Here is a 17,789-nt window from a genome sequence, read left to right as displayed (position 1 = left end):
AAAATTTAACTGTAGCTTATAAGATCTAAACTAAATTGATAAGTACATGATCATATTACAAAACAAGGCAAGCAAAGGAAAGTTACAATAGATGGCTACAGCAGAAATACATGTATATACCATATATCATCATATATATCATCTACACCGTATGCAATTTCTCAACTATAAAACATACTTTACCAAAGAGGTTGCTTTTTCAGTTCTTACCAATTTTGTGCAGTTTTTCACAGCAAATAAGAGCTACAACTCTCTCAGCCAGTCTTGCACAACTCATTGGAGGACCCTATAAACATTTAAATACTTCATCAAAACTTTGGTTGATTAGCACGTTACTTACCATACTTGTTTAATTAGTTTCACACAAGCATATTAGGTAAGCAAAGTTTTTTTAAAGAAATGCATTGATGACAGTTTTATGAAGATATTCAGGATTACGCTGTTTTTCCACAAAAACCAAAGTTACAAGAACTCAACATACTTTCAATCAAAAACAATACAGGACAAATGTGTGAAACAACAAGGCCCTGGAAGAATATCTAAATATTTTTGCCTTTGGCATAAACAGTAACTGATGGAAAAGGGATTATAATAGAAATAAACAGTGACCTAAATACAGTTACAGAGCACAATACGGAAAAAATTTTCATTAACAACTATGATACTAATTCTAGAAACAGCACAGACCAGTTCTTAGACCAATATATTTGCTTATTTCCATGCTTTTTCTTCCCCAAATACCTACAACAATTGAAGCTCGAAGAGGTGAGTTGATTGGCAGGTAGAGAGTAGAGTAAAACGTATGGTCAGGTAGTTCCCGGGTTTTACACTTGGGAGCTAGGTGTGTAAATGGATCACTTGGTAATCTAGCGCAGTACCTAAGTTGACAAAACATTTTACAGATCATCAAAACCTGCAAATTGAAGTCTAAACACATTTCAGTGGAACCTTGCCTTACTGGTGTGGATGCTACAGAAGATGATTTCAGGCCATACTGGCCACTGCAAAGGTACACTGCTGACAAATATTCAACTAACTACTGAGCAGAAGACCTCCAATTCCTTTAATATACACCAGGTCTCCACAGCAAGGTCATTCCAGGGTTGTAATGATGCACAGGTCTATCTCATCTCAGGTCCCAGGTTTTGCATTGTCTCCTGATTTTTCTATTGCCTTATTCCTCCTATTTGTCATGGTTTTCCCTCTGAACAGTAGCCCTTCCTCCCTTGTATTCACTTCCCTCTCTCCCAACTTAGTATTAAATGCAAACACGCTGATGTTAAACTATGCTGAACCTCTTAAAAATAGAGGAGAAATGCCACATATAACCAGCTGCCAGACAGCCTTTGAACCATCTACTATCTACCATTCACCCTTCAAATGTGACTGCTTTTGACAGGCTTTATTTACCAGGCAGTCAATCAAAATGGTCTGCATCTCAAGAATTTAGCTACTAAGGCACTTCGGCAATTGCATCAGAAGCTTTACTTAAGTAAATGACATTCAGGGCTTCTCATAATCAACCACACTGGAGATAAGAAGTCTGGTTGGTCAAAAACTGCCCCCAGCAAAGCTTGGTTGGTTTCTGCCAACCCCATTTTCTTTACATGCCTAGAAACTGCTGTGATGAGGACTTGGTCCATATTATTCCATATGACTATGGTTACATTGACCAGTCCATAGCTCCCTGGATCTTCTTACTTGCCTTTTTTTTTGAAGTATTAATAACATCTACATCTTCCTGTCACTAAGAACCTCCTCTAATTGTCTTAGCCTTACAAACTTGATACTTGACCAGCTCCCCTGAAAGCATACCATCCTGTCTTGTGGACTTTTATTATGTTCACCTTTATTACCGTGATTTGGTTTTTAAAGATGACAACAGACTGCTATTACAAATGTGAATATTAGAATTGGAAGATTTAACTACAGTTTCAACAGTTCTTTTATTTATTTAGTTTCAAAACTAGCTTGACAAGCAAAAAAACCAATCTTACTACCCATTTTGAAACTATGTTTTCAGGGAAGCTTTTTATTAAACAGGAATCATTATCACTACAGTTACTATCAGTGCTAGAACCTCTGGTAGGATAAAGATAAAAATAGCAAATAATGCCTTCAAATTGCTGTGACCACTTTCTTTGGGAGAGCATATCCTGTCAAGAGGCCTAAGACGAAATGTGTAAAATGCCTCAGCCTATGCTTTCATGTTGTGAGACAGATTAAGAAACATTTTATTCAAACACATGAAGTAAAAATTAAATATGCCTCTTACCTATTTATGTGTCCAATAGCAGTGTTAATAGTAACTCTTGGACTGTTTTCATCTGGTCTCAATACGTAGGGTGGAAATACATCATCATCATCAACAATGGGTTCAGTTTCTGTTTCATTGGTATCAACAGATTTTGAGCATTTGTTTCTGAGGATCTTAACATTTCAAGAACAGAACATGAGAAATTTTTCCCTTAAAAAGTACTATGAAACATTTAACCAGACCAGGCCCATTCATCTGCCCTCATACCTTCTCAATTGCTTTATATGTCTTAAGATCTTCTTCAAAACTTCTGATTTTGTCTGTATCTGCTAACATAATGTAATTGGAAATTGGTGCTCTGGCTCTTCCTTTTGACTGCACATAGGAGCGGTACTCCGTGGGCAAATCAAAACGCACCACCAAGTTGCATTTTGGTATGTCAACACCCTCTTCTACAATACTAGTAGCAATAAGGAGGTTGGTTTCATGTGCTCGAAATTTTCTAAGAACCTGCAAAAGTAATGAAGATAAATTTGGGAAATTAGTCCAAGATCTGTTTCCATCATGAGATTCAACAAAAGGCAATAAGAAAAAGGTGAGATGGTCAGACACTCCAAAAATATTTCTAAATATGCAAATGCAAAACTATTACAAAATCTTTTCAGGAATACAAGACTATTTAACAGAACCAGTAGATTTCTAGGAATCAAATCTGATATGTGGAATCATATGAGTCTAAGAAGCTAATATAGCCACTAGCAATGGAGAGGATTCCCCCTATTTATTTACAATTTTTCAGTTGTGGTACAAAAGGGAAAAAAAAGCTGCTTTCAGGACAGCATCTTTTCCCAAACATTCTGAGGTTGAAGCATCTTCAGGGATAGAGCATATTCTAGAGCTGGCACTTCTGATATTTATACTATATATGAAATAATACTAAGGAGGACAACCCAGTTGGGATGAGCTTTAACTGATTTAAAAATCGTGGGGTTTATTAATATTTATATCATTTAATGATTTACGAAATTCACTTTTATAATAGATAAATATTAAAACCAGTTTAACTACTGCAATATGTCAGCAACCTTAATTTTCTTTACAGTATTACTATATTACCACTTACACAAATGTGGAAAAATTAGATCTGACTAGACACAAACATGATTTTACGTGAAGTTTTAATTTCTGTTTGTGTAACATGACATACCAACATCTCTAAACACGTTGTTACTTTTTTTATGAACAACATCTGTATCTCCAATAAGTGTGCATATTTGTTAAACCAAAGCTATTCCCTGAACTTCCCATGACTTTGCCCCAGATTCTGCCTGTTGGCTTTTTTTGCTTTTTAAAGACACACACACACACACACACAAAAAGTTCTGAAGGTACTGCTAATTTAAATTTTTTTTCTTGAAGTTACCTCTTCCTGTTTTCTAAATTCTACTTCCATCTGCTTGTTACGAGGCTGGTTCTTGCCAATGCCATGTCCAGTTATAAAATTGCTACTGATGTAAGCCAGTTCTGGATCTTGCTTGCCAGCTTCTTTTATCAACCTAAAAATATTACACGTGTTTTTAGAAGTCACACAACCCAGAAAATGGAAGAAAATGTTAAGGTTTTTAAGACCTACATTAAAAGAAAAAGTGGAAGCATGACAATTAAGCCATGCTAACACAAACTTACTGCAGTCTTCTCAAAAAGCTCTGTAAGATTAACACAAGACAGACTGCATACCTATACAGCATGAGTGGCCCTGCATCACACACATTTCAGACCCATCACAGTAAAACTAGATATTTTTAAACCAATCTATTACTCTAAGGCTCCCTGCTGATAAAGCACCCTACTTACAACTGCTTTTGTTTCTCTCTTTTTCTGTTAACTGTGCTTGATTTTAGAAGACAGACCTGTAACTGCTTCCTCAACAAAGTATGTTTCCTCAGTGTAAGATATTAAATTTTAGGTTAAAACATAATATTGCAATTCTACTTAATATTAGAAGATATATCCTGTTCAAGTATACTGGTGACAAAATACTGACCTGTTTTTCTAAAGAGCAATGATCAGCCTACCCAGTGAGAAATTCACTAATTGTGACATTAACTCAGAGAATTTAATCCAATGCTTTAAAAGCAATACTGAACAGGGATGTGAGAAGCATCCATGCTCTCAATTTATTTACCCTCACTTTATTCTTTAGGTTACAGAAGCAGGAAAGACTGCCTTCTGCAGTGTTCTGATTTCAAAGACAAGGTAGAAGATTGCTTGTACAAATAATGCGCTAAATCTAGAATGAGACATTTATGGATTTAAAACCACCATTACCATGTGCAATCAAACTAAGTACACTGTAGCAACAGTAGTTGATCAGTTTTCAGGATGGACGGAATCTGGGACTTCTCAACTATAACAGGCTTTTGAGCAGCAGATCCAAATAAAAATATCCAAGAATTAGAGCCCTTGCATGTCTCACTCTAGCCATTGCAGTACTAATTTGCTCAACAGCACATGCATCGTGTCCATTGTCAGGTGCTCCTCAGAGCCAAAGAACACTCTGCCTCTGTACACCTCCAACAGCAATTCCAATCTTTCCCAGATAAATCCCTAGCAGTTCTGTCTCATATACAAGTAGATGGGTGCTGTGCCAGTCCCCAGCTACATGCCTACCATCTGCCCAGTGAGCTGCTGCCAAACCAGATGGAAAATGGCAAAGTTCTCCCTGCTCTTTCTACCCTTGAAAAACTACTGAAGTCTTGCCCCCTTTCCTGGTCCCTATTTCTAACAAAATCTATGGGAACATAAAACACCTTGAAGACTTCCTCCCTTTGCCATCTGTTAAAACTGGAATGGAAAGGGAGTATAGGCAAGAAGATGGAAAAGTGGCAAATAGCTCGGCATTCTTCTGGAAATAGACTATAAGGATCATCCTGTGCTAAAATGCAAATGTGATTTGTTAGTTCAAGGTTAAATAGAGTTACATTTCTCTGTCCAGTCTCTAGGCTCTTGAGAAAGACATACTAAGTATGGGTTAATAACTGGCCAGAGATCCTGGGATTTTTATTATTTCTTTTTTCATATGGTATTTCTGTCAGGTCATATAGATTGATTACCTACTAAGCATCTCAAACATTCTTACTTAATTTCATTTGTTATAGAAATGGACAATTAAAAACATCTGAATAAACATTTCACTGTGCACATCTTTGGCAAGTTCCTGAGATACATTCAAGACTTCAACCTTGAGATTAAATAAGTATGTGTGGTAGGTAACAGGTACTGTTCTTCAAATAGATACAAGAACTTCTGCTTTCCAACCTCTCCCTAAGGGAGTTGAGAGGTACAGCAATGCAAATGGAAGGAAACCAGGCTTTAGAAAATGTCTTCTCTTCTGAAAAGGAGTGTACAGGCACCAGAACTCAACTGTATGCATCAAATTAAACAATAACTGAGCCACTCCATTAGTTGAGTGTAATAATAGTCAAAGACCCAGAAAGTACAAATACACACCATGAATCTTGTCTTTCCTCAGTCATCATGGATTTAATAAAATGGTATTCTAATCTCTAAATACTACCACAGTAAATACATTTTAAGAAAAGTTCTATTTCTAACTTAGTTCTATTGAATGATCCATATTGGATTACTGGAAGCTGAAGTAGTTGTGATACACTAATTCAAACACTCATGACTGTCTCATTTGGGAAGCAATCTTTCCCCTATATATTAATTATCATCAGCAGAGGCCCCGAACTAAATCCACTCCACTCAAATAAGCCTATAGTGAGGTTCTCCACTGAAGGCTTCCAGTCTTAATTCCAACAGCTCGGGTCTGATGGTCAACCATGTATTCTGAGCTCATGTACTACATGAGGTGAAGGAGCATTTTGAGAGTCTGGTAGCTAGCTTTGAGAAGGGGACAAAAAGTTACATACAGTTTTATATTTTGCAGCCAATAACCTCAACCCAAGGTGAGGTTAAAAATGTCAGCATTTGGTTACCTATTTTATCTAGACATCATATTCTGTCAGGTTCAACAGCAGTTAGGATACTGTATAGTGTATAAATCACTGTCTACAAGAACATACAGTGGAAAACCAATATGATTTAAATCATATTCATAACTTAACAGAGAAGAATAAAGTTTTCCCAGTTCTGTTCATTCCATGCAGGGCAATGAAATACTCATTTCAGCTCAGCAAAAATGTTATCAGATTCTGTTAATGTTATTTCTTCAGGAGTTATTAACAGAATATGTTCATTTCACTGAACAGCTTAGTTTGCCTCATATTTGCAGATTCATGTGAACATACTTGAAAATGTAAAAAAAGACAAAGAGAAAAGATAAAGTGGAGAAAACGCACATAGGCAAGTTGGCAGATCCAAGAGTATGTTATTCATTCAAACTACTGACTTGGGCAAAAATGTATCAACGCAGGGGTCAGATTCAGAGGTATCCAGAACGCAAGGAACACCTCACACAGGACATTTATTACACTATCTGAGAAACCTACTGAAAAACAAAATCAGGATAGAGGAATAAATCACGTAATTCATAGTTTGTGGCAAACAGCATTTAACAATTAAGTGTCATATATAACTAACACGAAGCACATTCAGGAACACGAAGTGATAAGGAACTAGAGTACTGCAAATTGGCAAATATTCACAGGTTCATATTTTTCTTGGTGGAGACTGTAAGAAAGCACTCAGTATTTGACTGAATAGGCATTTTACAAACACCAACTCTGAAAGCAGTACTGGTAAATCTTAAGAGATATTTGTGAAAGGGTGAATTTGGTTTTCTGTAGACTTGGATCATATAATACTATGATTTAGTAGGGTAATGGTAAAATTTCCAGAAGTATTACACTCAGTAAGCTAGAGAAGTTTCCAACATCCATTGCAAATATAAATTTAAAGACTGATTAAGACAGAACAGTATATGCCTATTTTAGAGGTTCCATACAGTATTTCACATTTTGCCATCTAAAGGAATGAAATTACAAACTCAGGTTTGAAACAAGCCCTTGAGTACAATTTTCAAAGACACATGCTCTTCCCATCCACTCCACCTGCTTTACATAGATCCAGAATGATCTCCTAAACCAACTTTATAGATAGAGTTCTGAAAATACAAGATAATCCCCTACATATTCATGATATTATCCTGGCAGCTGATTCTGCCTTTTTTCTTCAGAATATTTTTTTTTAAAAATAAAAAGCTTTACCTATTTAGAACAACCGCTGTGTATCTTCTTTCCACAAAAATAATTCCACATAAAATATTAGTAAAGGGAGATGGGAAATTAGTCTCTGGCTTCTCTTTCTCCTCAATTTCTTCATCCTCATCATCATCTTCAGAATCACTCCAAGATACATAATTATCCTGGTTCCTATTGTTATACCATTCAACACTTTCAAACTGCTGCCGTTCATATGGTTTGTATTTGCGCAAGATTTCAAGCAGCTTTATTACTTTTGGGGTCACAAATTTCAGGTCAAGTGAGGCAGGCGAGAAGTGCTCTTCACAGAGTGCATGTATTTTCCTTAGGAAAGTGTCTGTAAACAATAAAAATTTCCTGTGCAGCTCCTCTTGTTCATGTTTGATATACTTCTGCAGCTCTCTCACCATCATCCCAGCTACCTTATCTGCACACCAGGGTCCCAGAACAACCAACACAGCTCGACAGTCTGACAATATCTACAACAAATGAATTCAAATATCAGTTCAAAGAGTGCATTCATGAACTATTCATTTAAGACTAGGGGCTTTTTTCTCTTATAGCACAATCTTTGTAACAATTATGACAATTGTTTTGTTATAAAAATATGCAGAAGTCTGCTTTTGTTATTTACATGACCTTGGGAACTTTGGTGTTTCTAATGGAGCAAGTTCCCCCTTCCTCTTAAATTACCATCAATCAACTTCAAACTCTGTACATTTCTGAATCTCAAGAAAACCCCAAGCTTAGTCAATATTTTGCGATTTTGTGGAACTGTAATTTGAAATTTACCCTAAGATAATTATACTAATAAGAAGAATACTTCTTCAGGCAGCTAGATAAACAAAGTAGAAATTCTTATCCTTTATATATAACACAGAACTTATAAAATAAACACTTTACTGGGCATTTTTACTTTATTTGTTACTGATAGCTGGCAGGGTTTCAAAAGTATATAACCAGAGAGTTGAACACTGGCCTTAGCAAGTCTACCCTTTCAAAGGAAAAACAAAACACAGTGGTTTGTGTGCGAGTGGAATAGGAAAAAGAGAGAACTATACCCTATTCAGAGAAAACAGCATAGGCACTTGAGTACCATCATCTTATCTGATGGTCTTTTTAAAAGATTCATTTGGATGTCCTATATTACAACAGAAGAACTAAAATTCAACTGTAACAGTCAAGATGATAGTTGCTGCTTTAATTTTCCTTTCTTCCTCCCTTCAGTGACAAAGCAAAGAACTGGCTATCATCTTTACACTATCCTCTGTGAAGTCTGTTAGCTGTAGGACTTAAAGGCAAAATTATCTAAACTAATTGCAACTACATATAGAGGCTGGATACTCTCCAGTGCCAAGACAAAAAGCACCTCAGGCTGAAACTCATTTCTTTTTCCTAATATGGATGCCTCCATCTTCTAGGAGAGCTACTGGATCAGAAAACAAGCACAGAGGGTTAAGCTTTAGAAATCTATCAGCTAATCCACTCTCCTGGACTCTGCAAGTCATGGAGACTGCCTTCAGCCAGAATTCCTTATATATTTTAGCCTAATACATTTTAAGTTTAGCACAAAAGTAATCAGGACTTCCATTTCCCACGCAGCTGTGCTAGGCTGCCTTATGTACCATCTTTCCCTCTGGTTGAAATAGTATTTTATGGACCAGCATCAAAGTCCTCAGTTTCCAAGAATGTTAAAGGAAACTGGAATACTTTTGGCTGAAGAAAAAAATACATTTTCCACTTTTCTCATGTACTATTATGGGAATGTGACTCACTAGTGACTTCTTCTTCAAAGACTTATACACCTACATAGGTGTAACTTGGGAAGCAATTCCAAACCACAAAGCCCAAGTGGGGGAAAAGAACCATGAGTGGACCCCAGGCATGACAGGTCCCTGCTCAATACACCACACCTTTTGGATTATACTCTGCCATCTGGCATGACAACATAGGGGCAAACACAGAGAAAGCCAGGGGCAAGTTTGAGATTCAAATTCCATCCCAGAGGTGTGGCACTAGTCCAGCGTTGTTCTAAGATAAACTGAAGACACTACATCTATGGTTGAAATTTTTGCCTGAATTCTTCCTATCAACTCTTAATACAACTGGGCACAGTCGATATATTTCCTTAGGCATTATTTCCTCTCCTATACTGAATTATTCAGAGGTCAAAGGAGATTGTGAAGATCTCAAATTTTTGACTTCAGAGATGAGGACCCACAACATCAGGGTGCAGAATTGTTTCAGTGCTTTAAGCAAATCTGAATCTCAAACCAGATGAAGTTCTAATCAATGGCTAACATTCAAGTCCCACTCATTTATGAAAAGACCTGCACTGTTAGAGAATCCAACAATCAGAAGTCTTTTGGCTCAGACAGTCTAGGATGCGTGGGTTAGGAGGTTTCAGTAATGTAACATACATGGCAAAGAAAAACAGTTGTAAGATTCCTATTCCCCAGGTTTCTCACATAGCTTGATATCCTTACCTGCTTAGAAATTAAGGTAGAATCTCTTTCTTTTGAATGTACAGATATGTTGCAGTCATTTAAAAAAGCAAGTGCTTCATCCAATTCCTTTAATAATCTTCCATACAATCCACTTTTGTCAGTATATGGTCCACAGTCTACAACAATCTCACATGGCTGAGAAGCATATCTTAATGAGGGCAAAGAACAAGTTAAATAAACACAGCTTCTGAAAGTCACAGCTTTTTCACGCTCTTAAGGTTATACATCAAATACAACAGCAACATGACATGTATTCAAGAGCATTTCTTTCCCCACCATGAATTACTAATGATTAGTAGTTATACAGCTAAATACTTTAGTAGAGAAAAACCTCCACCACCCCAAATATTGAACTACTTCATTCTAAAATACTGTTCGTCCTAATACACTCCTAAAAAGGAGGTTAATATTGCTATCCTCATTTCAAATATTGCAGAATTCAAGGCAAAATAAACTGAATTTCCTTGACCACCATCTTCATTTGTTTTTCCAAAGTGTACTCTCTTCATATGCAAAACAAAACCAATCCACATACTGTAAATTTATGTCTATATATCTATGTTTACACAAGTAAAATACTCTTGAATAGCAGTGAAATTTTCTTAAAAGCTAATGGTTCACACAAGTTCAGAAAAATGCATTTAAAACATTCACACACACACATCTGTTCCAGAACATGAAAAAACCACTTTAAAAACTTTGTCTGAAACTCAACAATGCAGTACAGCTGGTGCAAGAAAATAAGACACATAGAAATCACTTCACCCTAATTTTCCCCTACAAAAAGTCATTACACTATCACTACCTTTATTTTAAATAACATTCACAGGATTCTAGATTCTGTAACTCACTTCCTCTGCTACTTAAGTATTTACCACTTCCTCTCATCAGCCCTTAAAATCCAGGCTACTCATTCAGGGAAAAAAAAAAAAAGAAAAAAAAAGAAAAAAAGGCAACTTCTCCATATTAAGAACATATTGTACTGTGGATGTTGCAACATTTTGCTAAATAGAAACATTATGGCATACACTGGACATGAACCAGTTACACTCCAAACATAAGAGTGCATTTTGCAAGTTCAGAAATGTTTAATGGAATGTGAATTTTTAAGGTTGGTGGTGTGTTGGGGTTTTTTTGGTTGCTTTGGGTTGGTTTTTTTTTCCTTGAGGTTCTTTTCAGTTGTTTTGATGTCTTTTTTGACTTTTTTTGGGTTTGTTTTTTTTTAACAACTACAGAAAATCTCTGAATATCAAGGCCAATCAGCCTTTGTACTCAAAAAGCCATTGAACATTCCATCTCTGCCCTAAATAGAAGTAGTGGCATCACATACACACAAACTTTTCTAAAATTTAAAAGACTACTGGTTTATTCCAAAATGAATATGCAAGCATCAATTTAACAGCTCTAATTATAGAACACACCTGTCTAAGACCACCAAATCAGTTGCAGTTTCAGCATTGCTCTTTAAAATTTTCTCCAGTTTCTGGATCTTCTCCTCTAACTCAGCAGGATCACATTTCCCATTTAAAATGGAAGCTGTTAATCCCAAAATTCGTGGACATGATGGATAATCCTCACAGATCTGTGAAGTAAAATCGAATTCCTTAGGACAGTTATCCTGAAAACCTACTATCAAGTTAGCAAACTGCAAACTTAAGATGCTTAGGCTGGAAATTTTTATTTCAATACCAGGTGCTGCAAAAGGAACCAAACCTCGAATTAATATTTTCTCTTCTGCTGACTGGAAGTTAAACTAAAAACTGAACAATATTTAACAGCCATCATATTTAAAGGTAAATATTTACAATGTAGAAAAAAAATAAAAACACTTAGCATTATACAAAATATTCTTGTGACACAATATATATCATACTTCCACACCATATGAAAACGCACATGCACTTGAAGAGAGATTTGAAAATACATTTATTATGCCTTACACTTATAAGCCAAATACCACATGGAGCCAAAAATATTCTGGAAAAAGTCCTAGAAACACCTCTAGAAATCAGTATTTTAGAAATAATAAAAATTGATTAGTACATACCATTCCCAAACGCAAATATTTTATAAATGAATTAAAAAAATTCCCCTAATTCCATAAATTTAGCTTCACTGTTAATGCCAGATTTTTCTTTAATCCTCACCATAAAATACAGTAAATACATTATTTTTCTATCTTTTAATATCGCTGAAGTCTTAACTCATTGCAGTAATTTCACAGTACCAGAACATGCTAAGATATGGTTCCACTAATATTTTTCCTTGGTAGAAAAAGTTGCCTTAAATGTTTCCCAATTCCCCAGCCCTCCCACCGACTTCTCCTTCTCAACCAAGTATTAAAACATTCAAGCAATGGAAGCCCACCTTCATAATTTCACGGTACGGATGATCCTGGATTGCAAGATGGCACTCATCAAACACCAGAAGGTTAATATTAGACAGGGATAAATACTCATTTCTCAGAACAGTCAAAGCAACGTGACATGTCATAACCAGAACCTAGATTGAAAGGAAAAAACCACGTGTCAGTACAAGAAAAGTATCAGCTGTCTTAGACCAAGGTGAAGGAGGAAAGCCTTCTGCAGGTCTTGTTACACAACATTAGCAAATATCAATCCCTACTCATCTACCTACACCAGGTAAGGACAAAAGAGAATAAAACATTCTCTACAGGAGAGAATAATCTGTCTGAAGGGGTTTATATATATAGATCATATATATTCACATGCCTAGAAAAAACAATACAATAGACAATATCAACACCAGCAGCCAGACTACACAGAACAAATATCATTAAATTCATAAGTTAGTGTCCTTTATGTGTCCCATCATCATGTCTCTGGCAAGAAAGACAGCTCTTCATAAGCCTCCAACCATTTGCAGCTGTAACAAAACCAGGATGTTATCGCAATTCTTTTAAAAGCAAAACTTATTTCTTGTACACTGACACAGATAAAAATTTTGATAGAATTATGCACAAGTTTTACACTAACTTTGAACTCCACTTTCTCCTGTCAGAGTTACTCAGACATATTTCATAGACCACTATTAACTGCCAGAGAGAAAAATCCAGAAATTAGAAATATTTGCATTCCTGCAAGATACGTAGGTCACCTTAAAAAAAAAATGAAAAAAAAGAACCACCAAGGAAATTGTTACATTAAAGCTAATGATTTTCCATCTATAAAGACAAGTACACAGAAATAGTGTACTTAAAAAAGCAGGAATAAAATGTCAATGTTCTGCACCCCCAGAGAACATTCAATTTTATCATACTTTTAACCTAATATTTAACAAAATTTTAATGGCATTTAAGGTAAAGCATGCACACTCAAAATATCTTCTTAAATCATTATCATGAACTACAAGTCCAGGAGACTGAAAACAAAAGACTAAAAGGACAGCTTTTTAAAAGCAACCTCATAATGCCTACATGTTTTGTCTCAAAATTAATACACAAATAGTACCAATATGCTGCATTTCTTTTAGAAAAAACTGAACGTATAATTGGAAGAAATCAATTCTGACCCAGCCTAATCCACTGTACATTTAGCTTATAGTTTATACTTAATACATTACCTGATGCTTAGAGAATTCCTGACTCCACTTCTCTTTTGTCCATGATTCAGTTATCTCTAAACTTGAATACTCTCCCACTTTAAGGTCTGAATGTGTCCTGACAGCTGACACTTGTTGAGCAACTTGATTTGCTTAAGAAAAAAAATAAATCTCATTCACATAAAGGTCTTTCCATACACTGATTTTCAAGATGTCTGTCATATTACCTAGCACTAGGTTTTATAACAGGATCTTTAGCTTAGACTAATGTTAAACCAGGTGTACATGGCAACTGTCTTTATGCAAAACCACATCAAGGAAACAGATCAGTAACTAAATTGCACTTCAGATTCAATGTCTAAACTTTAAACTAGCAAACAAAACATGCAATATATATTAAAAGTTTATATTAAAGTGATTATAAACAAAAGATTAAAGGTATCACATCCTTGCTGTTGAAGACTTTATGCAAAAGTTTCTCCCACCTTAGCTATCAGACAACATCTGTTCCAGAATATTCCATGGAAATACTAGCAGTGTGTTTAGGAACTTTTTGTCTTACCAGAGTTGACCAAGAACACAGTTCTTTTTCCATTTTTGTTGAAATCTCCCCTGATCTGATAGGACAGCTCTTTAGTGAGTAGTACTGCAATAAAAGTCTTCCCTGAGCCAGTGTTTAAGCAGACTATTGTATTATGATCCAAAGCTGCTTCAAGCAGTTCAACCTAGGTTTAAAAAATAATAATGTCCTTACTTGCAGCAATGCAGTGAAAAAGTTGACAAAAAAATAACACAAGTAATAAATAAACAAACTATAGACAAGTCAGTAGTACCTTGATCCTGAGATCTTTACACTGCCACAGAATTAACATTTCTCTTTCATAACAATGTACTGTTACAATCTTTAAAAAATATTAACACACTATATATAGTCCAGCTTCTAAATCTAAAATCCTTCAGTGTCACAATTTGTTCTCAGGTAGCTTTCTATCTTTTTAATAGATGATTCTGCTACTAGATACATTGTGTGAAGAAGCTACAGCTTTTCAATCTAATTGCATATACCAATGCAGCCAAATAAGCAAGTACACTAGCTCAGGGTGATTGAAGCTCCTCAGTAATACTAACAAAATGCTGGCTTTCGGGCACGTCTACAGTGAAACTCTAGAATTCAGAAACAGTTTATGTTGAAGTGAAAAACAAGGTAACCTGAAGAGGTTTCTGACTTTACAGAGCTACTTTGACCTGTCTGTAAACCAAAAATCAAAATTTACTACATACAAGACATAAGATGGGGGAAGGAGACATGATGTGTGCATACAGTTGAGAGTCACAGTTTACTCTATTTGTCCGTAACAGCGTTCTGCAGAGAGCAGGAGAATACTCAGCTTAAATGTTGTCTGCTCATTAAAGAAAACTGAGAAGAGGGAATGGGAATATAACAAATGTAGAGCAAAGTCAAACTAAAGAATTAACTCCCAACACGTGGAGTTGAGAGAGACATGCTTAGGCAGTGTGCAACACTGCACATTCTCCACCTGTTCTGGCTCTTTTTCCATTAAATTAATGGATTTAATTGTACTTTTTTTTAACATTACTCTATTAGTACTATCACTAGTACCTGATATTTTCTTGGCGTGTAAATGTTATCATGAATTGCTTCTTGTTGCCATGGTAGTCCAAAAAATGGACCCATTGGGGAGGAAGCAGGGGTCATGAGCTGCAGTCCCGCCATGCTGAGGGATTGCAAAGCAGGGCTTTTCATTCATTCATCCAGTGTTTCTTTCATTGCATTTTTGTTCCAGCCCAGCCTACTATAAGAAGAAAAAGAAACAGCATTAGATACAGTTGCAATCTCAAAAAAGAAGAGAAAATTTATTATAAGAAAAGGACATTACTTGATTTTACTAACCAAAGTTCTTCTTTTCACACGATTTTCAGCAGAAAACATTGATTTTAAATTTACAGGCACTCTTCCAGTTGAAGATGTGTGTTTAACAAAGTACAACAGAAATTCAAAAGAAGCCGTACTTTACAGGGCAAAGTTCATTCCAAGCATTTGGATTTACACACATACATTTTAATATAAAGTTCCATTTATGTTCTCACAATCTCATTTAAAATATCTTGAACAAAAAATTTTTAAAAGGAAAGTTGTCTTAGCTTTACTTCAGGAAAGAAAAACATTGATTTTCTACAGCATAGGCATAAGTATCAGATTTTCCATTTTTCTTTCCAACCAAAAAGTCCCTGTGACCAGTTAAAGCCTTTACACGCACGCAAACACGAATTTTATTCTAACTGGCAGGAAAAGAACAGAAACTACACAAGAACTTCAGTATTTTCAAATAACACATCCTGATAAGGTTATCTTTTTAAGGAACTGGCAGAAGCATTATAAATAATTGCTGATGACTCCGATAAGGACTAATGGAGACCTGGATCCATATCAGGTTAACCACCAATTTCCTGAAAGATACCCTAATTGATAAACAAACAAAGCATTCAGAACTTCATGGCAATTATGCATTGGAAAACACTTTCCTACTAAGGCTATGAAGTCGTCATCACCAGAGGGGCTTAAAAAAATTTGCTACTTGTTAGGAATCATCAAGGTAAAAAACAAGAGATAAAGCTTTGTCTCATTTCTTTCCAAAGTGTCAGAGAAAGCCCAGAAGGACATTGTGGTTAAGGTGAACTAACATTATACATCAAGTTCCATCATAAAGAATTATTTATCTTTTGAAAACAAACATTCAGTAGCAAAAGCTACTTACTGAAAAAGGTAAATGTAATTTCTTAGGGTTTTTTTTCAGTTGCTTTGGAATCAATCTCCAAACTTATGCAAACCTTTTCATTTACTTTTTCAGTCCTGTAACCTAAGCTACCATTTCAGCCTGAATATTTCAGATTACCTAAACAGATAAAATCAATCAATATGCTATTGCTTTATTTAGCTGCAAACAGAAAACAACACAGCCTACACACATCATAAAATAAGTAACATGTCATTTATTCATTTCAGTTGTAATACAAAAAAAAAAAAAAAAAAGACTCCTGCAGATTTTCAGATTGTTTCTATACATTTCAAAAAATGCATACACACGCACACAGGTTCTGTTCTAATAATTCAACAAGTAACTTTATAGAGTGTTCTAATCTGGCACAACTAAAGATGTTCTGGTTCATTCCCTCTTTGGAACTAGTGGTTTCGTGGCTGTTCCTCCACTGGGACTCCAAAGTTCTGGGTCATGGGAGACAACAGGTAGGAGAGATACATTATCACAGAACAGTTTATTTGTTATACAGTTTCATGTAGCAATCTGATCATCCCTGACATTCTGATCTACTGAGCATTCTCACACCAAGTGTACTTCATGTTAATCAATGTGTGACTGATCAGCTTAAATCAGTCACGTGGCAAGGACAGCAGCATGATACACAATCTTCCCCAGCCACTAGTAGAAAGCATTGAGAAATTCTGGGCACTGCTAAACCCTTAGAGAAGCTTTTTTATGAATCGACAGCTTAGATGTATGAGAGCAGGGAAGAAGGGAGAAAATGTAGGGAAAGGTGTGTCATCCCCAACACCTCCTTCTCCAAGCTTATAGACAAAGCTCTCCTTTAATATATCTAGCTTCTCTTTTCATATTCCAATGAGTTTAGCACTAGTTGATAACACATTAAAAAAAATCCTTAGAATCATAGAATGGTTTGGGTTGGAAGAGAATTTAAAGATCATCTAGTACCAACCCCTCTCTTGTGTTTATCATGATTACAATATTTCATTGAAATGGTCTCAAGTATGCTTCTCTAATTACATAAGCAACTTGTGAAGAAAACCCTAATGTTTGATTTGTTTAAAAAGAGGCCTCATCAGTGTCATAATAATTTCTAGAAGGGACCAGGGGAAAAAAAAACCAACAAACCTTTTCCATAGTAAAAGCTGAAGCTGTTTCCTCAATCATTCTTCTATGTAAGCCCAGTCACTTCAGTTTTATAAATCACTTTAGATGAGCAGCACCTCTTCTTTGTTTACTGTTCCACCTATGTTGTGTTTCTTTTTCAAATGGTAACTACAACTTTGAGAACATATAAAACAGCTCTATAACATCACCAGGAGGGAATTAAGAGAAGAAAACCAACCTTATTTTGAAAGGCTGCTAATAAAAAACAACATAGGATCCAATATGACAAATAATTCTATCTCCTTTGCTACACATTTCATAACAGTGATAC

The 17,789-nt window shown here is 35.6% G+C and overlaps 1 protein-coding gene across 5 annotated transcripts in view; it reads right to left on the bottom strand.

Annotated features, from left to right (window-relative positions):
• Positions 1-17,789, bottom strand: part of DICER1 (dicer 1, ribonuclease III) — an 81,949-nt gene that overhangs the window by 41,695 nt on the left and 22,465 nt on the right. For 3 of the 5 annotated variants that reach the window (XM_051806427.1, XM_051806428.1, XM_051806424.1), the window contains 13 exons: positions 17,480-17,632; positions 15,172-15,364; positions 14,113-14,275; positions 13,572-13,702; positions 12,357-12,491; positions 11,411-11,571; positions 9,969-10,137; positions 7,489-7,961; positions 3,681-3,813; positions 2,525-2,767; positions 2,276-2,430; positions 746-878; positions 211-286 (listed from right to left, as the gene is read on the bottom strand). In XM_051806427.1, the coding sequence (XP_051662387.1) occupies positions 211-286; positions 746-878; positions 2,276-2,430; positions 2,525-2,767; positions 3,681-3,813; positions 7,489-7,961; positions 9,969-10,137; positions 11,411-11,571; positions 12,357-12,491; positions 13,572-13,702; positions 14,113-14,275; positions 15,172-15,315 (2,116 nt within the window). In that variant the 5' untranslated portion in view covers positions 15,316-15,364; positions 17,480-17,632. The remainder of the gene's footprint in view (positions 1-210; positions 287-745; positions 879-2,275; positions 2,431-2,524; positions 2,768-3,680; positions 3,814-7,488; positions 7,962-9,968; positions 10,138-11,410; positions 11,572-12,356; positions 12,492-13,571; positions 13,703-14,112; positions 14,276-15,171; positions 15,365-17,479; positions 17,633-17,789) is intronic. The other 2 variants (XM_051806429.1, XM_051806425.1) reach the window with 1 other exon arrangement.

The sequence above is a fragment of the Manacus candei genome, unplaced genomic scaffold (genome assembly GCF_025592945.1).
Source record: "Manacus candei isolate 608988 ecotype Guabito, Panama unplaced genomic scaffold, ASM2559294v1 h1tg000067l, whole genome shotgun sequence".
Taxonomy (NCBI): Eukaryota; Metazoa; Chordata; class Aves; order Passeriformes; family Pipridae; genus Manacus; species Manacus candei.
This window is presented reverse-complemented; position numbering and strand designations above follow the sequence as displayed.